General features: G+C 39.6%; 1 protein-coding gene and 1 long non-coding RNA gene across 2 annotated transcripts in view; one reads left to right on the top strand and one right to left on the bottom strand.

Annotated features, from left to right (window-relative positions):
- The first annotated feature begins 259 nt into the window (after positions 1-259).
- Positions 260-24,369, top strand: part of TRPC6 (transient receptor potential cation channel subfamily C member 6) — a 91,462-nt gene continuing 67,352 nt past the window's right edge. The window contains exon 1 of the mRNA XM_062607755.1: positions 260-573. Within this exon, the coding sequence (XP_062463739.1) occupies positions 431-573 (143 nt within the window). The 5' untranslated portion in view covers positions 260-430. The remainder of the gene's footprint in view (positions 574-24,369) is intronic.
- On the bottom strand, positions 8,841-11,021 carry LOC134158095 (uncharacterized). Its single transcript, XR_009962586.1, has 2 exons — positions 10,379-11,021; positions 8,841-9,588 (listed from the first exon to the last, which is right to left on the bottom strand). It is a non-coding gene; the product is annotated as an uncharacterized LOC134158095 (long non-coding RNA).

The raw sequence follows: 24,369 nt of genomic DNA, 5'->3' as shown, positions 1-24,369 counted from the left end.
CGTGCAGGTGCAGGTGAGACGGTGCCACCGCGGCGGACGGGCGGTGCTGACCTCCACGTTCGTTCGGGTGCCGGGAGCCGGGGCGGGACCGGGAGGGGGCGGTGACGGCGGCGCGGAGAGGGCACAGCAGCCCCTGGGGGAGGCGGGTGGGTCCCGCCGCCCTCCCAGCGCCCGCCCAGCCGCCTGACGCGCCTCAAACTTTCCTGCGGCCGTTCGGTCTGCGCCTCGCCTCAGCGGGCGGCAGCTCTCAGGGCGGCGCGGGGCGGCAGCGCTCGGTGCAGGCACCGCCCGGCGGGGCGCGGTGGGAACCGCTACCGCGCTGCGCTGCTCCGCCGCGGGACGCAGGCTGCGAGGACACCGAGCGCCGACCGGCTCCGCGCTGCTTCCGCGCCGCGCTGAGCAGCCGCTGCGCCCCCAGCCGCGGGGCACCATGAGCCAGGCGCAGCCCTACGCCCCGCGGAAGAGCAGCTCCCCGGAGGGCGGCGCCCGGCGCAACGACAGCCAAGACTACCTGCTGCTCGACGCGGAGCCCTGCGAGGAGAGCGCCCTGCCGCCCTACGCTTTCTACCCAGTGTGAGTCCCTCCGGCCGGGACCGGCCTCCCTCCTTCCCTGCCTCCCTTCCTCCGCGGATGGCACCAGTTGGGTACATCAGCCGCTCCGAAGGAGAGGGTGCACAGTGCAGGAGTGTTCATAAATCCATAATCCTTTCATAACTTTGTTTTGTCAAAATCTTATAGCCTTGTGTGTTTTCATTAAATTTTGCTGGATAGCTGTGGTTTAGGGTGTAAGAGCATACGCAACAAAATCTAAGTGAAATAGAAATTGCAAGGGGCCCAGGAACGGCAATTTTTAACATCCAGGCCAGTTGACATTCAGTGTTGACAGTGACTCTCTGGTTACTTGTTGTCAGCAGGACTTACGTAATTACCGCTTGTTAATGCTTCTGAGAAGCTATCCCACAGAGGGGGAAATGAGTATTAAGCAGTGCAAGATGAGCCCTAAAATCTCAGGTGATTACCAGAAAATGTACACTTCGTTTGTACGAATTGTATTTTATTGCTTGACTGGTAAGTTCCAGTTGTCAATCTCTCCTAATTTTTGCTGGTTTATCTGTGAGCAAGTTAAAAGCCACTTGACAGCTACCTGGGTATAGGAAAGGAATAATAGCAACAGAAGTGGCAACACTCTCAGTGTTTGATTATTTATAAACTCAGGTATGAACAATCAGAGTTTTCAGAATTCACTGCTGTATTGCTCTTCTAAGTGTTTTTGAGAGTACTAGTTCAGTGTGCTCATGTAAGAGCACACATAATTGCACATTGGACTTAAAACTCTATATCAAAATACATGAATTTGCACATTGGACTTAAACTCCATATCAAAATACATGAAAAACCTCATGATGATTAGTTCAGAGATTGGTTCTGACTAGTGGTCTTCAACTTTGCACTAATATGGCAATTCTGAAGTTCCTCTGCTGCGTATTTATTCAGAATGGTTGTGCAGCTGTGAGAGAATGTATCTTGCAGAAGTGATTCAGAGCATTTCTTCAAACAAAATTGTCAAGGTCAGTGGGGTGCTGATGTTTTCCCTTCAGCAGTATAAGCAGGTCTTGGTCCAGTACACAAGTGTGGAGATTGCCTCTCATCCTCTTACAGTGGCTATAAGGATAGTATACATCCTAATCAAGTGGCTGTGTAGAACTAAGGGTAGCACTAAGTGCAGGAATTTATCTTCAGTTATGTCATGTCAAGCTCTTAGATGACTGATTCTGTGTACAGGTAGGTCCCTGACTCTAGAGTCCCTCCCTGATGGAAGATGCTTCCATCAGTCTGAGAGAATAAACAGAAGCTACCTGATATATGTGGTGGGTATAAATTTGAGGAATGTGCTCCTTCACAAATGTATATAATCTTTACTAAAAAGGGTACTTTAGTGGGCAGTGTTTGTTTTTTACATACACATTAAGCATGGGGAAGCTGTCCTTTGAGGCTTCTCTGAGTGTGGAAAGAAGCCACCTCATAGGTGCCCATAGACAATGGCTATACACAACTTTTATACAAGGGCTTCCTTGGCTGGCAGCGGTGAACGCAGGGAGTATAGGCTTCTCCAGGGTATGCTGATTACTAAGTACAGATTTTGAATTTTCCTGCCTAAATTCCACCTACATCATGTTTTTAGGTACATTTTGCAGATCTGTCTTTTCAGCCAGAAGTTAGTTTTACTAGTGGCCTTTGTATGGCCAAGAACAGAATCAGCTGATGTTTAGGATATACTGTTTATAATCTTTGTCATCTACATGCGGTAAGAATACTTTTCTCTACTTTATCTGAAAATCCCTAAATGACGAGTATTTCCTGATGTTACTATGGTACAGAGTACTATATGAATCTTACCTTGTATCTTTAGAATTGTAAGGTCTCTGGATATTCTGAGTATACTGCTGATGGAGGGTCTGTATGACCCCAACAGATAAATTATGTAAAACCAGTATTTTATGTGCTGTGAATGTACTTGGACTCAGCATACATGCCTTATCAAGTCTGGCCATACATGGCTTATCAGTCTTTATTCTTTAGCTACTTCTCCAGAAATGTGGCAGCTCAGGAAGCTGGTCCTGCTGTCAGATGCTATATTTTTCCTTTAAAGTCCTTGTATGTATCTCCAGTGGCCATTCGATTATGAGTCTAAAGTATGGGTTCTGTGGGTCTGTCCATTAGGAGGGAGCTCCGTGTTCCTTGAGGTTGAATGGTATGTCTGTACTTAAATGCAAGCACAAGAAAATAACCCTCCAGATTACATTAGTTGATGTATTAAAATGTTTTAACTAAAGTTACATTTCACTTGGAGTATTTTTTGGTATATATAATTGCTAGGGTGTTTTTATATTTTAAACTAAGTGGAAAATTATAGGCATCATTTGCATGGGCAAAAATGCCCCAGGAACATCTTTTTGGTGGTGATAAATGCAGAACAGTAATGCAGGGTACAGCTGGCATCCAAAAAAAGCTGAAGTGTCCCTCCTTCTGAACATTATTGAGAGGGTATCGCACTTGCTGGTGTAATATGGCATGTTACTGTCACTTGAAAAGTAGTCTGATACTGAGCAATAGTTTTTCTCAAGTGGCGATTTACTGCTAATGCTGACATTATTGCTTTTGTTGTTTATAGAACATGTTTTTCATATGTTGTTTTGTGATTGCCTTTAAGTGGTTTAGTGCCTGAATAATAACCACAATAATAGAAAACATTTAAAGAGACCTATTTCTTGTATTTGTAGCTAAAGTCCTAATCCGTCAAACTAGTTCAGTGGTATTACTCCTGAGCCTTGATATACAGCCCCTTTATAACAGCAAAAAATTGTCTGTTTAATAAAAGGCATGGAATTTGCTTTTTTTTTCCCCCCAGATGATTTTTCAGATGATTCACTAATTGCAAAGTAACAGGGTCACATTAAAGATCAGAGTTAATTGTCAGTGTTCAGCCCAGCTGGCTCGATGTTGTGTCAGTGAGTTCAGCAGTGCTGACTGGGTTATTAGGTTCAGGCTGAGACATTATGGTGTGCTTAAATATTAAGTTACCTGTAAACTGGAAAAACATTTGAAATACCGAGCTGTCAGTGCTAACTGACTCTGTGATTATGTAGCAAGAGACCCGACAGATTTACAGATATTGTTGAGGCTTTCAGTTTCAGTACTGGTGCTCAACAGGCTGCCCAGGGAAGTGGTTAGTCACAGTCCCTGGAGGTCTTTAAAAGGTTGTAGATGTGGCACTTAATTTAGTGGTGGACTTGGCAGTGCTGGGTTAATTGTTGGATCTGGTCACCTTAAAGGTGCTTTCTAAACTAAATGATTCTATATTGAATAAGTATGAATTCAGTACCACTCTTTCTGAAGAACAGCTTCATTGTGTCTGAGGTAGCTGCTAACTCTGTTGCAAGCAAGACTTCAGCAAGATACCTTGGGCTCATCAGCTATGCCAAGTCTTTTGGCAGTAAGTGAACAGAAGACTCTTACCTTTATTTGCGGTATGGTACAAAATGAAATTTTAATGTGATTTTGTGCTGAAAAATCTTGCTTTTCTTTTGAATTTTGAACCTTTGGTAGGAAAACCGCACTTCAAGATATCTGCAGAATTTGTAACTAAATGGTTTCCAAGAGGTAAGGCTACTTTTTAAGACTTGAATAATTGTGTATTAGAAATTATGTGCAAGTAAACACTTTCTTTCTGGTAGTCCTTTTCCACCTAGTCAGCAAGTCTTGCCCCTGATGTATCAAAACGTATATCGCAATCTACATGTCAGAAGATTGCCTCCTGAAGTACAAAAATGTGGATCCATTTTATTGTCTCTTGTGCAAGTATTTCATTGGCAAAAGGCCCAGTTTTGTAGGTTAAAACAGGATAGAAAGTGCATTTTCAAGTCTAACCCCAAATCTGAGTGATGTGTGGTGGGATTTGAAAGTGATAGCACTTGTATGTAAACTCGTTACTGAAAAAACATTATTGACGAACAGCTTGTCAGCTTACTAAACTAGTGAGAATACGCTAATTCAGTCAGACATCTGGTTAGATTGAAATTGGTTAAATTTGAAGGTTTTTGCCCTGTGAAAAATAAATATGTTTTCTTGTACATGTGAGGAAGGGTAATTATGCGTTAAAATGTTAGCTGTAAAGTAAATGAGGCACACAAATTATCAGATGAAAACAGAGGGGGAAAAGGGTTCTGATGTGCATAACTGCCTTCAGGCACAGATTATTCCTCAGCTTTTGTGGTTTTTCAGATCAAGTTTTTTTTGGCACTGTCGAACCCAATGCAGACTTTTAAACCATTTCTCTGTTAAATAATATCCTTAATAATTTCTTTCCTGCCTGCGGTATTACAGTTTCTGCTATTGGCATAGCATCAGTTTTATCGTCAGCCTCAACTATCTTGCTTGAAATGACCTGTAAAATTATCTTCCAGACTCTTCATTAGACATAATCTCTTCAGGGAGTACTGCGCAGCGTGGCAGCTGCGTTTCAGATTGCTCGTCTCTTTGCTGAGATGCTGTGTCCTCTGAAAATGTGTTGCAAGGGTTTTGTAAAAGGTAGAAGAGTTAGCATGAGGGAGGGGGATTATTTCCTTTTATAGCCTAGTGGATGGAACACTTTCCTATGAATTAGGACTAATGGATCTACTTCCTGCTGGGCTCAGGAAAAAAAAAATCATGTCTAGATCACTCATATTCTGGGTGACTGAATTTAATCCCCGAAGTCTTGGGTTAAAGAGCATCACCATCATTACCAAGCACCAGAAGAAATTCCAGCTTTTAGTTCCCTCTGCATTTCCTACCAGTATCTGGAAGGGAATGCTTCACTTTCAACATTAAGTGTGTCTTTAGTTCAGTTCTACTTTTTTTTTTTCCCCTGCGTAAGTTCGCTTTGGTGAAGATTTGTGAGATTTGTTGTGTTTAGTTGTTAGGCACTTTTGTATTCACTTGTTGCACTCACTAATTTGGCTGTGAGCTTCCTTTTGTGGGCTGCATTACCTGAACGATTTCCTATGCTAATACTTCATAACTGATTTTTGTTTCACCTGTTGTGGTATTTCTGTAGATTTATATCTTAACCCTTACATGGTTACTGAACAAAAGAAAGTAATCTCCCTGTGGGGCCTAATTTTATGAAACTGGAAGCTTTCCATGTAAGTAATTTGTTAAAATTTGCATGAGGAAGGTGGAGTAGTGATTAAGAAACGTGTGGGGTATGTACGGCGTACTTTTCACTGTAAATGTTAATAACAAGTGTGTTCTTTGTCGAGCACCCGCACAGCAGTATTTGTCACCACAGAAGCTGAAGGTTGTAATAACTGGCTACTTGAAGAATTCCTGCCAGCTCTCAGTGTCCCCAAATGAAGGTGACTTGGCATGGTGGGTCTACCTTCTCAAGCTGTGTTCAGACTTTCCAGCACTGCAAACATGAGCAAAAGAGAATTTTGGCAGTTAATCTGTATTCATCAAATTCTTTATAACTTGGTTTCATTCCTCAAACTGTGATGCAGTGCAAGGCAATGACTTAGTAAAGGGCTTCAATCTTAAAGTGCATAAAAGAAGTCTTACATACATGTTTGCGCACGTATTTGTGAGTATGGACACTTGCACATAGGGTCTACTCAAACTATAGGCTTAAAAGGTTTGTGCTGATAAGCAATATTTAAATGTAAGTTTTGGTAATTAAATGTGTACAAAAAGGTTAATGGTAATTAAATTACATGCAGTTTTCTCTGGAAAGGATTATCATTTTTATCTTCCAGTAGAATGGTTATTATTGGTTTAACAGTGACAATTTAAATACATAATGAAGTATACTATTTTTAGCAAAATACAAGTTATGGAATATAATGTGAAAATGACTAATTAAAGCCTGGATTTATTTTCTGTATCTGTTTCTATACAACTGTGCTATTTCATACCTTTAGTACAATCGACAGCAAAGCTCTATTGTCCCCCAAACCTAATATATTTAAATAAATGTCAAGGTCAAAAATGAAGAAAGAGGAAAAGGCAAGCATTGGCACTAGGAATGAAATGTGAGATTGGGCTGAAGAGCCCCAAGTAAGTGGAGTAACAAAGGAACTCCGTGTCAAGGACTGTCATTTTGGGTGTATTCTCTAAGCTATGTGGGAAGTGTGGATGGCTTGTTTTCTGCCAGAGCTGAATATTTTGTTTAAAAACTGTTACTAATTTGAACAAATGGCAGTGGTGTGGGTGAAAGCTTTGTCGTGGGTGGGCCATTTTCTTTTAATGTGGAATAGTAGTGATAAAATAAAAATGACAAATAGTAATAATAATAGTAATTGTAAAGAAGTAGATGGGATGCCTGCCTCTTTGTTCAGGCGTTCCTTCAGTAGTGCCCTTAGTCATACCGCTGTTAAAGTTCTGCCTTGTGCATCAGTAATTAAAACTAAAACCAACCTTGGCCGCTGCCAGCCCAGGAGAACATGACTGAGTTGCTTTTTGCCCTTAGAAATTAATTAAATACAGGTTTTGGTGTCAGATTTGTTTAATCTCTGAAGAGATTAAAGAACTGAGAGATTTTTAAAAATTATTTAGTATCTATGAGGTCTTCACATGCAGGTAGAAAGAAGGATCATGAACCAAAAAATCACGGTTGAAGCAAATTTGATTTAAAAATACCCCAGAAAACAGATCATGGATCACATTGTCTAGTGCTGCACCACTAGCAATTTTACAGAATACTCAGATTGGAGAATTTCTGTGAAACTTTGATGCATGTTACCAAATCTTGGATGAAACAGGTCAATTCTTGCAAATGGCACCTCATATTCTTTTGAGTTAAATCCTGATCTGTTGAATGTAGTGTGAGTTTTGGTGGTAACTCAAGCGTTTGTCAGGTTTATATTAGAAATTGACTCAGTTGTAAATGACCTGCAGCAGCAGCAACTGCAGCAGCCCCTTCTGACCATCTGCACAAATAGCTGTTTCAACAGATTTACTCTTGGTGTACGCCAGTAGCTGTGCATGTTGCAGATTGTAATCCCTGAGCTGCACAGACCTCACGCATTTCTAAGCAGATGCTGGTTCATTGCTGCTAATAAGGGCAAATTACTGTGGAGCCAGATGAATTGTTGCTTCGAAAAGAGGACCTGGGTTTCACCATGACACATAGGGACCCACTATGTGCAAGCAGGCAGTGTCTAATTCAGAGGTGGACAGTAACTAGCCTGAAACTGAGGAGCTATTGAAGAGACTTGGCAGCTACAGCTCTCCTGGTTCTTTCTGAAATGTTATTTTTATTCATCTTGGTTAGCTTAACTAGCAAATAAGTATTTGCCCAGCAGGCTGGCAGGTAGACTACAGACTACAGTGCTAGTTGCACTGGTGTTAGTTCAGATGGACACTTGGCAGTGCTGATTTTCTCTTGGCCCAGTCAATGTTGTGCACATTGACTGAATTTAGGAGTGATGACTGATTGTTTAGAAGCCTTTCAAAAGAGAAGATAAACTCATCTTTAAGGAGTGATTTACATTTTCTTTTCTGTTAGTTTTTTGCCTGTGGTGTGTGTGTTTCAGTTCTTCTAGACATGACTTTTGTCCCCTTTTTTAGGACAGGTAGCCAGGTCAGACTGGTGAACTTTGTTAGAACTATTGTGTGTGCATGTCTTAGGCCTGCCAAGTGGTATTAACCCAACACTTCATGCTTTTTGTAAGTCTCTTGAAGTGCATTGCAAACAGACCCATTGCACACAGTCTAGCTGTCAGCCTTCCAGCTGCTGGGTGTTTGGCAGCAGAGAGAGCAGCTCTTTCAACAGCAGTGTTTTAAATCACGGACTGTGTCAATTAAACACCTCTACAGCATGTGGCACATTGCAGGAGAACGTAAGGGCAGTGCCACCAGGAAATACTTGTAATTGAGGTGCAGCTTATGGGAAGATGCTTTGGAAACTGTCATTGCCAAGCTCAGAATAACTGTGCAATTAAGACTTGAGCCGTGAACATCACAAATACCATTTCTCTGCTGATTATGTTGTAGGGAAGTGCCCTACCTTCCCCACATACTGATGTGCATGTGAATCACACGTGGCAGAAGCACACTTACGAGTGGGAGCTTGTGATGGGGACAGTGTCTGACACGCCTGATCACTTAGCAGTGGACTCCTGCATCCCTCCCCCATGAAATAGATGAGCTTGAGAGATGTGTGTTGAGTCAGAAGGCACAGGGAGCTTAGTGCTGTGGAGGATCCCAGATATTAGTTAAAATAGGAGATTGTGTGTGTTTTGTTTTTTTCTCTAAGCATTTGCAGTATGTGCCAATGTGATACCAGAACCATCATTTTGAGATTTGTTTTTTTTTTTTTTTTTTGTAGTTCTTTCAGAAAATACTTTGAGCTTCTTTGAGAATTGTTCCTAATCAGCTGAGGGGTTTTTATGATTGAAGACTGTAAACCAATTTTCTCTTCTATTTTGCGATGCAGCAATTGATTTTTCTATATTAGTTTAGTTCTGCTCTGCTAATCTTTGGGTTTATGCATTATTTCCTTAAACTAATTTAAAATTTCAATTCTCAAGTGTTTTTTTTTTAATTTATTAATGACATATCACATTTCTATATTATCCTATTCATTTCTCAGGAGAGTTTTTGTAGAATGCTGCTCTCGTGGCTTGCTTAAATGAATCTTAAAATCTTGCTTCTACCCTTACAATACCTGAATTTGTTTGTCTCTCTGTAAGTGTAGAAATCCAAACTAAAAAAATGCAACAACTGACAACAATTGGCAACAATTGGATGGAAGTGCTGTAGTGATAACAGGAGTTAGTTAATATAATTTAATTTTCAGGTAGTAGGACTGGGATGAAACTTTCCAAGGATACGAGGTATTTTGTATGACCTTATGTATGGCAGTCTTACTTCAGGATCTTCAAAACTAAGCCATGCAACATCTAAATGTCTGGAAAGTTTGGGCAGCAATCCATGTTACTGCTCAAGTCCCAAGAGGGTTGAGAGTCTGTAACAGCCTCTTGCTGGCCAGAAAAGAATAAGGAGCAACATGGCAGACGTGGTGAAGGAAGAATAGCAGTGTCTTGACATCTAAGCAACAGATAAAACAAGCAAAAATTAGAGTGAGAGAGGAACGTAAGTTTCTGAAGATAGCAGTTTATATAATCTAAAACCTTTCCTAGAGCACTGGAACAAAAGTCAGCAATAGCAGTATCTCCAGGAGGTCTGCAGAATGAACACTGCCTGCGGTATGAACCAGTAGCAGTTAATGTTCTTCACTTTTCTGCAGAAAAAAGCCCCAAAACTTAGAGGATTAAGTCAGAAATATATTTAATCATTTAGTAACATCTGATGTGAGCACAGTGGTAGGTAAATAGTGACTAATGTGATCGTGAAATTTCAGTACTGCTTTGTATGATAAAATAATGATCTTATCTAACAAGTTGATATATAAAATATACACTGGGATTTCTTACCCCACAGCCACTTCCAATCAAGGGAAACTTGAAAAAAGAATCTTAAGACTTACAGACAGCAAGGCTAATTTCTCTAGTTTTACTAGGCTGCTTGAGGATCTTTAATGACCGGAGGTTTCCATGTTATTGATTCTTACAGCAAATCTGAAAACCAGCAGAAATTTCCCCAGTCTGTGAGTGAGAACATTGATAATGCCTTAAAGGTAAAGAATATCCTTTGTGGATTACCCAGGTTCAGTTTGTGCATGTCTCCCTGACTCAATGAGGGACAGAGGTAGCAGCCTGGCCGGGGATCGGTGTGCCTTTTCTGATCTCTGGCTGTGCATGCATGTCTTCCTGTCCCCAGAGGGTCAGAAAAGGCATGGAGGTACACAGTGAGGAAGAGGGGAAATAAGGGGACTCACTGTGCTGTGGGGGATATGGTGCAGTTCCTGTCTGGATTTCCTCATTGGAACTGGAGTGCGGGGTGGGAGGAATGGTGCATGTCCAGGTATCACTCCAAAGACAGCATGCATGCGTGCCTACAGGAAGGTGCAGGAACTCGGGAGCACTCCTAGTGGTGGTGATGTATGCTTCTGATGCTTCATGTTCCTAAGTTCCTGATTTCATGAGTCTGGAACTTCTAGATCAGGTTACAGACATTGCATATTGTGGATAAAACATAGTAAGGCTGGTAGAAACTCCATGCCCATGCATGGTTTATTTTCAAAATCTCTATACTTTAGCAAAATATCAGGAACTTTACCACTTTCTTTCGATTTAGACATGGGATTTGAGGTTATAAGGTAAAAATCTTGCTGGTACCTGCTTTCATCTCTCTCGTGGTCTTCAGGCTTTTAGTTGCTACATCCTTGACTGCTGATTTTGTGACAGGAGTGGCAGCAAATGTGGAAGAGGCTGAGAGGTTTGTCTGAAATGAAGCATTTAGCCTGACCTTCTGGTCTGGGCTCTTTCTGTAGTGCATAAAAGAGACAGGCACCTTCAGGGGCTGGCTCATCAGATCTGTTTCAGGGCTGGGTAAATCATGCTGGTGGCTAAAATGCAGAAGATTGTTGACAAATGGCAAATCTGTATTGTACAACATGCAGATGCATTGGCGCTCACTTCAGTGGGATTTGTGTTCATGTATATGTGAAGGATATTATCATCAGTCTTCAATACCCCATAATGTATATTTTGTGCTGTGTTTCATTGTGTTTGGGAACAAACTACAGAAATGTGAAATCTGCAATAGACAGTGAAAATCAGCATGTATGTCTCTGATGAAAGCTAAAATCTGGCATATGTATATTTATATAGATGAATTTTCTGACCTTTGGCTACTGAACTATACAACATTTAGATTGACTATTTCGGGGAGAATTAAGAGGGATACTCTGCATGTTAATCATCTGCACTGCATTAGTGAACAGAAGCAAGAAGAACAGGATATGTATGTAGACCCAAATGGTTTTGCCTTTTACCAGAAGTAATCTTGGTTCTAATCTTAGATTCAAATTTGAGCTAAGCAACTAGAGCATAATCTTTCATTTTCATTAGAATGTTTACTTGCAATTTGCAAAAGTATTAAACCTGACTTTTTTTTAAGTAAACCCTAAAGATAGATTCCATAAGCATCACAAAAGATTTTGCAGAACTTCAGTTCCTCTTTCCTTATTTTCCAGTTGGTTGTCGCAGGTAAAGTAGCATTGCTAGTGGTCGTGTAACTTTGTCTCAAAACAGGTTTTCCTACAGTTGAGGCTGTTTAGTAACAGTCTGTGATATTGGATCCTGTTCTTCCCTCTTGAGTTACATTCGTGGCTGTATCACCTTTAATTAATTTCATGCTTCTGCAGTCTGCATGCAGGCTAGTTCAAACTGAAGGTGAGGCTGTACCTTAGTTATAACCAGGATGTTGCTCTGCAATTATTTTAAATTTTAAAACATTAATTGCATAAAACTGGCATAAAGTTTACATAGAAAACAGGCACATTTTCTGTTCAGGAATTAATTAAGTTCTTAATTTTCAGTGTCTTGGTCACCTGAACATTCATGCAGAATGATTTTTCTCCGTTCACAAAGTATTTACACTTATACAGGTTTTTGTCTCAGGTGGCTAGAAACTCTTCCTGGAGTTTAAGGAAGGATCCTGCCCATTTGGAGACATGAGGACAGTTTTGGTGAATCTGAATTGCATGAGAGATGCAGCAGCACATTGCCTTTTCTGAGTGAGAGGTAATTTCTTTATCTGGAATTGCTCTTTTAAATGTATTAGTGTTATATTGGGAGAGGGAGAATGTTACCCCAAATACAAATTACCAGCCAGGCATCCCCTGGGCACTGGCACATTACAGCTGGCTGCTTCTTATTGTAAGAAATAAGTAACAAGATTCGGAGTGCTGAATGCTACCTGAAAATTCAAGTTCATCCTTGTGTGCAGGCTCACAACTGGACCCGGCAGCAGGGTGCTGCTTCTTGGCTTGTATGGGGTGTGAGTTGGTTCTTTTGGTGTTGGGATTCTGCCTCTCTACCTGCTGGGGTTGTGTTGCTCTTCTGTGTGGTGATAGCAAACAGTCAAGATTGTTGCAACTTTATCAGCACAATATCCCACCTGTTTGTATGAGGAAAGCATATTTTTCTGTGACACTCGTTGGGCATGTTTGCATGTTGCTGGACTTACAGCGTTTGTCCTGAACATAGGCAATGAGTTGTTAGGGGAATGTGTTCAGTTATACCCATTGGTATCACTGAATTGGCTAAAGATTCAGTGATCAATAGGATCACCTTGCCTCTTGCTCTGCTTAATAACCCCTGAGCTCAGAACTGAGATAGATGGTGGAAGAGAACAAGAAAATATCTAATGCTGCTATTATGTACATCTGAAAGTATCCATTCTGAGAATGTAAGGTGCAGTAAATACCAAATAAAAAACAAAAGCCCAAACAAAATGAAACAAACAAACAAACAAAACCACCAAAAAACCCAAGATGCTAAAAATGTTGTAACTGGAAAGAATGCTTGAAAGGAACGTAGAAAGTTAGGGATGTACAAAATGAGAATTCCTTCTTTTGCTACCTGTTTCCAATCATCAATAAACACCTTCCTAAAAATTCAAGGTAATTTCCAGAAAACAGCAAAGCCAGTTGAAGCTGCTGTACATTCCTGTGCCCTGGACCTGGATACTGCAGAGTCCCCCATCATGGGGGAGAGGGACTAAGAAACTATTTCATGACACTTTTCATATGCAGCATCCAGAGAAAAGATAAACTGTCTAAGTTAACTTTGTATCCCAGAGATTATTTCTGCATGAGGGTGTGACTCTTCGTTTCTCACACTTGTACATTTACTGCTGCTCCAGAGACTACAGAGTATAACACTTACAAGAGGATCATGGGGAAAAAAAAAAACCAACTTCTAATAAAATTGTAAGTGAATCTCTGCAAGTGAGTGTTTTATCTCCCCCTCCTCTCCCCCATCATTCTAGAGTGTTGCCTTGTACACTTGGCAAAACAGAACAATTTCATTTTTCCAATAAGGGAACACTGTGTTCCCACTTTCTCAAGTCCTATGTAAAAGTGAAAGCTGAGTAATTGTGGGATTTCTCTTCATATGTAATGTTACTGTTTTGTATCTGTATTCATGGTTAAAAGAATTACAGTTTCAGTTGGTTTATTTTGCCAAACAAGTCTTGTCAAAACTGTTTTCAGAAATACTGACCATTTACTTTTTGATCTAAAGTGTTTCAAGATGTCTGAAATAAGAATCTTTAACTTGGCTTGTTGAAGCCACCCTCAATTACATGTGAGTCGATTTGATATTAACTGCTTTTGTTTTCCCCCACATGTGACTGTATAGAGGACAGTTTAAGCTCTCTGCTGAACTCTTTTCCATAGTATGTGTGATATGACTGCCTTGGCAGTCAGCAGCATTCAGAGTGTATCTGTGTGTTTGTGTTCAGACAATGGTGTTCTCTCAGGTTCAGCCCAGGCAAGGCACTTCTGACCAAAGCTACAATTCAGTCTCCCTTCTTTAGGAAAATGTAGTTGTTCTGTGGAACACTAACAAATGCCCACATTGTTTTTTTTGTTTTGATTCACTGAATTCTCTGGGTATTAGTGTTAAGTTATAAAGGATGATGTTTCTATGTAACAAAAGTTTTAATTAAATGATAGTTCTTCTTGAGCATATTGCAAACCCAGTATAATGTGATACTAAGTAGAATTAAGTAGGAGCTATTTTCAGGTGATGTTTACGATTGCGCCATGGTGTCAAATGCTCCAAAATCTACTTTCATATGTCAGTTTGAGTAAATACCCCTTAGGAAGAATTCTTTTTTCTCGATTTCACCATGGTGAATTACTGAGTGATAAGGTATGTTTGTGTGGTGTCAAAGACCAGGTTGCAAGAAGTGTTTCAACTTGGGCAGAACAGAAATCTCAGTCCACAGTTGCTACCTCCTAGAAAAATGTCAGCAAGGTGGAGCCATTGTTCTGTCTCTTCCTTGTGTTTCTTTTTGAAGATTATGATCTTGAAGTTTCCTCAGTGTATTTTGAAACTTTTATTTTCTGCTGTGAAAGTGAACCTCTTGATTTCCATTTAGATATAATTACAGTCTTTGTCAAGTAGTTGTAAAAGCTTTCCTATGCTGTCCTATTATTACTACATAACTGGACAACGTCAATAACTAATTTTTTTTTTCAAATATACTGGCCCATGGATTTCTTTTTTTCTGTGGGATCAAAGGCAACACAATATTCAGTGGATGCCAGGGCTTTTTCCTTTCTTTTGAGGGAGGGGACAGAAGGTTCTTGAAATTTTACAGTTGTCACAGGAAAATATTCTGCAATTCCGTGGTAGCAGTAACTGTTAAAGGTCTCATTTTATGGTTTTGACCTACCAGCTTAGGTCTCTCTTTTACATTGTTCCGTTTATTGGAATTGTTTCTACACCTTAGGTCTGAGAAAGGCAATTTGTGCGGGGATTGCATGTACGACTTGAGACCAGTTTTCACTAGATATGTCCCTGAGGTTGGGATATCAAATATTTCATTTGTGCATAGCAGAGAACAATAAACATCATCATTGTTTCTTTATAAGGAAGAAGTTCTTTACTGTGAGGGTCATGAGGCAGTGGAATGGGTTGCCCAAGGAGGCAGAGAATGCTTCATCCCTGGCGGTGTTCAAGGCCAGGCTGGATGGAGTCTTGGGTGCCATGATGTAGTGTGAGGTGTCCCTGCCCATGGCAAGGGGGGTTGGAACTAGATGATCTTAAGGTCCTTTCCAACCCTAACTATTCTATGATTCTTACAAAGTAATTACTTTTTAATAACAGTAATTACAATTATTAAAAAAAAAACAAAGTAATTACTTTTTTTTTTTTATATACATTGTTTTCCTTTGGGATTTTCTTGGGGTTTTTTGTTTTTGTTTTGTTTTTTTTTTTGTCTTTTTGAGTTTTTTCTTTTTTTGATGCTGAATACATATTTCTTCAGGCTGCTTTGCAGCAGATAGCGGGTAACATCTACAGAAATAACTCTTCTTACTGGGATTCAGTTTAATGCTTTTAAATTGGTTTTAGTTTTTTTTCTGGGTAGCAGCACTCGGCTATTTGTTTTGTTTAATACCACTTTGTTTTTTAAGCACTTTTAAGGTGAATTTTATTGTATTGCCTTGGTTCTTCCATTTAATTAGTAATACATCATGTTTGCATAATGAGAATTGCTGCTTTTGAACATAGATGCATGGAACATTGCATTATTTTCCCACAAGCAGATAAGGGTAAAAAAAAAAACAAAAAACCCCAAAACTCCTGTACTGAAACTAGAATTACTGTGAAAATCGTTATTTTACTGAAGAAGGAAAAATTGGTTTAGATTTACTGTTTTCTCTGAACTTGTTAAAACCCAGAGCTGCTAGTTAACATCAGCATTTCAGCATTGGTTGAGTTACAACTGAAACTATTCTGGGTAGTTTTCAGTTTGTAGAAGAACTTGGTTACACCAACATTCATGTTGCTGATGGACACATTTCACTGTGTTACAGAATATGATGAATGAACAAATAGATAAACAAGGTCTTTAATCCATCAAATATGACTACTAGAATAATCATACCCATTACCTTTTTGGAATTGTGTATATGTATTATTGCTTGTCTGTTTTATGGGAAACAATTATTTCTAGGTTAATTGCTGTCTTTAATACAGTTATACCCTCCTCTGCTTTTTTTGTGATGCAGAGACAACTTCTTGTCTGCTCTTTCTTGGGTGCTGAGCAGAATGTGTATGTGCCGCTTCTGCAGAAGGTAGTTCTCTTGTCACCAAGCCCTAGTCACTTGCCTAATTGCAGCAGGTTCTCCTATTGTTCTTTCCTTTTCAGGCATTTATAAGACCTTTAGTGTTTTTTCCCATGCTGTGAGTAGTTCTGAGGTAGCGAGTTGTCATTTTCCTAATCAGTTGTTTACATGACTTTCATTTCATATCAGTCCCTTTTATCCACAATTGCATCTTCTCATACTTACCATATTAGTCTTGTTAGAATCATAGAATAGTTAAGGTTGGAAAGGACCTTAAGATCATCTAGTTCCAACTCCCCTTGCCATTGGCAGGGACACCTCCCACTAAACCATCTCACCCAAGGCTCTGTCCAACCTGGCCTTGAACACCTCCAGGGATGGAGCAGTCACAATTTCCCTGGGCAACCTATTCCAGTGCCTCACCACTCTTACAGTAAAGAACTTCCTCCTTGTATCCAACCTAAACTTCCCCTCCTTCAATCACAAGACATTTGTGTTCAGCATGGAGAATCCATGATGTTAAAATTCGTGTTTTTCTCCTCATGTTATTGGCAATTTTCTTCCATTCAGAACCCTCACCCATGAAGTTGACAAATATGATTAAAGCACAGTTCATTCCTATGTTCGAGTGTTAGTTCAGTTCTGACTGGAGGGCTTGCTGATCTGTCATATCCCTGTTGCAGGCTTGCTGGTCTCTGTTGTACCAGTAGGTTTTACAGATGAACCATGCAGGTGTACTTCCTCTAATTCAATAAACTGTTGTTTTTGTTTCTTCCACTCTCTTCTATCTTTACTGGCATTGCATGTGGAAATACTGAGGTGATTTTACTTGCTGCATCATTTCCCATCGAGAATTCATACTTTGCAGCTTGATGGGGTTTTATTGCCAACTCTGTGCTACAGAAAATAAGAATTATGCTACTGAAGATCTTAATTTTTTGCATCCTTTTCTTAAAAGATGCCCAGTAGTCTGTGTTTAGGACAAGCAATAAAAAATGTGAATAGCTAGAATGAATAAAGGTTTAAAACACCCAAGTGATTGTTTTATATTTAGTCATATTTAGACAATACCTTTGGCAGCATTTCTCTGACCAGGTAGCAAAGGAAGCATCTAGCTGAAATGCTGTCTTGTTAAGGCATTTTCATTGTTTCTGTCATCCTTTTCGAAATCCTTTCCAGCTCTTCTATTGGAGGTACTTTTTCTTTTTCTCTGACCTTTTTGCTGATATTGTAGCCTATTGCTTGGAACTACAGCTCTGTATAATAAGTTGTGCTAAAGGTAATGGTGAAAATTGTGTCTGACTCATGCCAGGAGAAGTAATTCATACCACTAGGAGAACAGGGAAAAGGAAGAAAAGGCAACCTTTTGAGTTTGGTCGGAACTCTGTGCTGGTGTTTCACCCCGTGCTTGAATCTCCTCATGCATTTCCTGGACTGCTGTTGGATTTAGATACATGAGTGGCTGGGATGAGCTCATTAAACTGTGCTTTGTAATACATGTTTGTTTTCCCTTCTTTTATAAACCTACCTATAATACATACATGCACTCATGTGTGTACCCTTTTTGAAAATAGATGGCATTAAATTGAATTAAAGGAAATCACTCCTTGTTAAATGACAAAGGCAATGAGAGCTCAGCAGAACTCTTGGCAACTGCAGCACTGGCTTGTGTTAGCCTGTCAGAATAGTGTCATGTTGCTCCTCATCAGCTGGAGTCCTGTGCTTAGATGGTGGCTGCACCTTACATGGGTATGAATTGTGTGAAGGCAGTCAGGAGCTGCTTCTCCCTCCCCATCACCCTTGAGGGGCATTGCAGCTTCTGAGCTAAGTAAATGTGTAGCACTGCTGCCAGAATACCATATGGCAGGGTAGCCAGAAAACATAGAAAGGGAGAAGACAGGATCATGTCTCTGTCTCAGAGGTACACAGAAGGGCTGGCCAAGGTAACCAGTCCTGTGGGATGCTGAGCAAGAGTTATTTTGCATCTAGTACATGCAGAACTGTTTTCTCTGGGTTAGTTTTTGCAATGCAGTGTGAACTGCTGCATGCCAATTCATCTCTCTTAAATTGACATCGTCTAAAGGCTTGGCCAGTTTGAGCATGAGTTTTAGGGGGAGCTGGCATGTCCTAGCATCACACCTTTTAAATACAAGCCTACGGAAGCTCTGAAGCAGTGCCCAAGCACCCACTTGTTATTGCAATAATATGGTTAAGCATGTGTTCTAGCATTTGACAAGTGATTGCAAACATAAGCAAAGCAGTTGAGTCAGACTATGGCATTTTCAAATAAAGCTCCACAGAGCTAAAGACACAAATATTTACTGCTTGAGCTCAAATCTGTTGCCTGGAAAGAAGATTCTTGGGTTTTTATGTTGAGCAGGCATACAGTTGGGAAGGCAAAAGGTGGAGTCCTGGTGAGCACGGTCACGGACAGGGCTTGTTTGCCAGCCTGAAATCAGTTTTACTTCCTCTGTTTCAGCATAGCTTGGCTAATATTTTCATACTTTGTAACAGCTGCCAAACAGAAGATGCTGTCTGTGCAACTCTCCAGGTTATTATGGCTAGAAAAAGACAGTGCTCTGTCTAGTGCTGATAGATCATTACATTAATAAGGAAAGCAGTTAAATACTGTTTAAATATTGAAAAATAAACATATGTTGAAGAGGTTGACAACTGAAGCGTAAGAGATGTAGCTAGAGCACTTTTTAAAGAGAACTGTACTAAACATGGGACTTGCACTGAAACAATTCAAATCCAGCCAAATGCCACAAAATCTAGTTTGACAAAAGCAGCAGTAGCTTTATAATGCAGACGTTAAAGTGAAGGGTGCCACAGCTGTCCATCTGGCTTTCCCCGTTTCTGTGTTCTGCTTAATCACAGATGCCAGCCAGGGAGGTATTTGTGTCTGCAGAGGCACAACCCCAGGCCTGGGAAGGGCCAGGCAGTGTTACAGAAACTGCTACATCTTCTATGGCTGTCTCTGCATATGGGGATTCCCTTCAAACAGAATAGCCATCAGTTTCTGACCAGGAAAGCATGACAGGTTTGTTATTAGTAGTTTAAAATCAGAGGGCGAGCAGGCACCCGACAACTATTAGTTTGTTTTCACAAATGTGATTATATGAGCTTAAATGGCAGCTGTGTTAGACTCTCTTTTGCTTTTGAATTCATCTGTACACAACTGGAGTAGGGAGCAGTGGCAAGTGGTATGAAAATGTAAATTATCTGTCTACCCGTAAGGTTGAACACATATGAAAGACCCTTCCAATTCAGAAAGCACTTGAGCTTGTGATTAAGTCTTCATGGTTTTAATGGAACTAAAGTGTATCCTTAAGTGAAAAACACAGAGCTTCCTTAAGTGAAAACTTTTAGTTTACAGAAGAGGAAATGGAAAGAACCCATTCTGGTATTTTACTATTTTTATGTTCCTTATGTGCTTTTAAATAATTTAAATTATGGTTCTATTTTATATTTCTTTTATGGTTTGTTTCATTGGGAAGCAATAAATCAACTTTTCTGTAGTGTTCATTTGAATAATAATGAGTCATTTAATTGAGATGATAATAACATGAGTTAGAAATTTTGTAAGACATAAAAATTTAAGTTCCAGTATTTAACATTAATGAACAGTATTCATTTATATATTAGAAAGATGGGTAGGCAGAGAGGTATTTGTTATACCTATATTGACCTAATCCATTTCTGTATGTGGATTTTATAAAGCTTGTTGTAAGGCTTTAAAGCACTTGTCAGTTTTGTAAATTTAGAAGGGGATAAAAGGACAAATTAATATGCATAAATAGAGATTGAAAGATGATTTGCACAGATAAGCAATAGGACCTTACCTGCTAAGAGGTTCTATCAACTGTAAAATGTAAGAATGAGAATTAGTTTAACACTAATGCTTTCATTTTGGTACCTGAGACAATTTAGACATGTCAGCACTGAGTAGTGGTGTTAGCTGACAGGAGAGAATCACAGTATTTCACGCCTAGTTGAAGAACAAGAATTTGAAAGTGAGTACTGCTCGCAACAGGAAGAAGAATCAGTCACTCATTTAATTTAAAGAGCAAATGAGAGTACTTAAGCACTGAGAACCTAAGTATATCTGAGGAAGTCTTTAAAAACATAGAGTGTGTCTTGGCTACAGTCAAGCTGTTGAACTTTCTACTCTCAGAACTTCAGCTGTTCTTACAGGTGACAGAGAGCATGAGAACACCAGTGCTGCAGTGTTATAGCTCTCCTGAAGTAGGCCTGAAATTTGTGGCTTATGTTACAGAGAAGCAAGTTTCAGCTTAATTTAGCCACCTAGCATCTCTTCAGTCTACTTATTGCAGGTGAACTTGATTTGACTAGGTATTGTTATACTTACTCAAGACTTTATTTTCTAGTTATAAAACATGTGCTATGTTTTCTGCAGTTCTCCAGATACTTACCAGTTATCTTCTCAGTGTGTAGGCTGAAGAAAGTCTGTGTGAATTCCTGATACATCCATGATTTGCATTCTTACTGATTAAACTGCCTTTTGTGTGTGTTGTGAGGGGTGCTATGTTTTGATTTGAGAACTTTAGCAATTTGCATTTTTAGCAGTTAATTGTGACTGGATGATTTGTAATGTGCTAAGCTACCAAAAAAACCCTTTACTACCATCCACTTTCTTTAATGACTGTTCAGATATCTTTATGGTTATCTTTAGAATTCCCGTAAATTTACAAAACAGAACTTGGCTGGGGAGCAGCTTTGTGGAAAGGGACCTGGGGGTCCTGGTGGACAGCAAGCTCAATATGAGTGAGCAGCTGTGGCAAAGAAAACCAGCAGGATGCTGGGTTACATCAACAAGGGCATCACCAGCAGACGTAAAGATGGCATCATCCCACTCTACTCAGCACTTGTCAGGCCACACCTCGGGTATGGTGTTCAGTCTTGGTCGCTGATATACAAAAAGTGTGTGGACAGGCTGGAAGAGGGCCAGAGTAGGGCTACAAGGATGGTCAAAAGACTGGGAAGCCATATGAGAAAAGGCTGATAGAGATGGGTTTGTTCAGCTTGGGGGAAAAGAAGGCTCAGAGGAGACCTTATTAAATGTTTCAGTAACTAAAAGGTGGCTACAAAGGAGATGGAGACAACGAATCATGTGGAAAAAATGAAGGGTGATGGACACAAGTTACTCCTTGGAAGATTCCAGACGGACACTAGAGGAACATTTTTCACAATGAGAACAATCAGCCATTGGAGTAATCCCTTCAGAGCTTGTGGATTCCCCCAAACTGGACGCTTTTTAAGATTCGGCTCGACAGGGTGCAGGGACACCTAGTCTTGGTTATGTTTTGCCTGGAAAGGTTGGACCATATAATCCCTGTGGTCCCTCCAACCTGGTGTTCTATGATTCTATGATACCTTAGGATAGTGGTACAGGTAATGTCATAAATGCAATTAAGTCAGACACAGATAAATGCTATGGTGATAATGGGGTGTTTATGCATGTCAGCTGGGAAAAGATCAGGAGTTTTGTAACAGCTTACACCACCTCGAGAACACCTTATTTATGGCATGGTTTGGGGGAAGGGAGCAGTGTTCAGACAAATTTTATATGGAAGGGAAACATTGAGAAACGTTTTATTTGAAGACCAAATTATTATGAACTTTAAAAAGCCATTTTTGCCATACATGCAAAGCCCTGCAAATGATAAAATTGTTTTAAAATTTTAAAGATTAGTCTTTCTGATTATGAATGCTCATTTTTAAGCATCACTTCTAGAATGAGGAACTTATTTTAAGGGCAGTTGTACCTCCTGTGAAATAAATGCTTTTGATTACTTGTATCTGATACTGGATTTATGAGATTTTTGATTTTGAGGCTTACACATGAATTTGCTAAAGTGAGCTTCAAGGTTGATAAAGTCACCTGTGTATGATTATAGCAGGAGTTTTTTTATGTGCATTCTGTCAGATTTTATCCTAAATCTGAAAATGATAAGTACGAGTATGTCAGCAGTTCAGTACTCGGCTATATTTCTTCAGTTACAAATGTAGTAACTTCAAGGAAAGCTAATGGTGACCTTCAAGTGTGAACAACACTGAAACATTCTCTATTTTGAAGTTATATCTCAAGATATATAGTAGACTTACAAGCTGTGAGTTTTCATTAACTATTTCTATACTGTGAGTTGATCTAATTTTGATTTTGGGGGTTTCAGCTCAGGGCAAATGGATATTCTTGACATTCTTATGCTAGGGCAAGTTTAGTGAGGCAGTTATTATCTGTGCTTTCTTTTTCCTAAAATGTACATTTCATTATGACCAAAATTCTTGTTTAGGGCAGGAAGGCCTCACCTCACTTGACACAATAATTAGAAATGAAATAATAATTAAATGGAATAATAATTATATGCTATGTGAAAGTACCTTTCCACATTTGACATTTGTTTAAAGTTTACAATATTTACTGCACATTGCACAGAAATGGGGACAACTTTCAATTATAATAGGTCCTACTTCTCATTCATAAGGCAATTCTGATCCTTTTACTTATGTTGGAGAGAGCCAGACCCAACATATGACCAGAGTAATACTTGGGAAATGTTTTGTTTGTTCCCTTCTTAAGATGTCAGGTAGAGGATTTCTAAATAAGCTTCTTGGAAAGTACCAGAAATACAATTGATTTCTCAGGGACTTTGGGTTTGGAAGAGGCAAAGACCCCAGAGAGGTCAGTGGCCTCTGTGAGAATCCTGAGAGTGGAGTCAAGGCATGAATGTCATGCACTGTGTGTGAAACTTGACAAATGTGCAACAGTTGTCAAATAACTTGACTCTGAACAAAGGTGAGAGAGCAAAGTGTATCTGGTAATGTTAATTACATCATTTGGTGAACTACTCAAAGGTGCTGAAGTGCTACGTTGAGGAGTCCCAAAAATTCTTAGAAGAGTGACACATATTCAGGCTGAAAATATCAAGAGAGCTATAGTGGTTTAAATGATACTACAGTAATAATTAGCACAGCTAAATTGTTATAAAACCAGTCATGGGTGTCTTGAAAGAGCAATTCTCTGATTTGAACTTTCAGCATCACCGGACATCACTTTAGTCATCACTGTCCTTAAAAAAAATAAAAATGACTTGCACTGTGTTGTACATAATATACTTGATCATTGATAATGTGATTAATTGGATCACTCAAGTTACCCAAAGGTCTATTCATAATCAGTAGAGAGAAATAATTATCTTTAGTGCACTGTTTACATCAACCTGGATGTAAAACTGTTAAGATGTCTACAGCAGTGCAAAATAGGTGAGGTGTACCCCAGGGGTTTCTGGTTCTGCCAGTTAGAGTATGAACATGTTGCCAAGCTCATGTGTCCCTTTCCATGCTGTATTCCTATGTGTATGTTATTTAGATAGCTGCATAGAAATGCAGAGCACAGCATATCTCCATGGTGGTGTAACACTCAAATGTGTACATGAGTTGTGTTTAAATTAATCTTTCAGGCAAATTACATGAAATATCTGAACTTCTGTAGATTTCTTTCTGCTTCAAAATAGGCTATTTTCATATGGGTATTGAAATGGCAAAGGGTCATGTAGGCCATCCAACTACAAGCCCATTAAAATGAGAAGCTTTTTCATCTTGAAACAAGTAGAACATGACCTATGAGAGGCACAGCTCTGCCATCTTTTACTGTATTGTGTCAGTTAAGAGGAGATATATTGAGCAATGTCTGATCCAAAATAAACTCTTCATAGCCTTTTTTTGATTATATATTTGCTTTTTGATTGTGAATCTTTGCTGACTGATTTAGTCTTTTTCTAAATACTATTAACTGTGAAATGATCCCTTTATCCCTTTATTATCTTTTTTTTTTTTTAAATAAAAGGTCAGTGAAGACTAATGCCAGCAGTACATTAACTGCTTTGGAATTCTTAAATACATCGACTGTAGCTCTCCCTTGTGGTGAAGTACTGGACCAAGACTTGTCCTGGTTCCCTGCTTCCTATTAATGTGGTTTTGGAATAATCTCTGACTATTCTTCAGGCACCTTCAAGCTGTTTGAATTTCATTTCCTGCCCCTATGCTTTCTGCTTCTATATTCTTTTTGTGTGGTTTTATTATTTCTTAGGAAACTGTCA

The sequence above is a fragment of the Pezoporus occidentalis genome, unplaced genomic scaffold (genome assembly GCF_034315485.1).
Source record: "Pezoporus occidentalis ecotype Australia unplaced genomic scaffold, CSIRO_AGI_Poc_V1 ctg125, whole genome shotgun sequence".
NCBI classification, from domain to species: Eukaryota; Metazoa; Chordata; class Aves; order Psittaciformes; family Psittacidae; genus Pezoporus; species Pezoporus occidentalis.
Note: the sequence above shows the minus strand (reverse complement) of the source record. Positions and strands in the feature narration are given on the sequence as shown.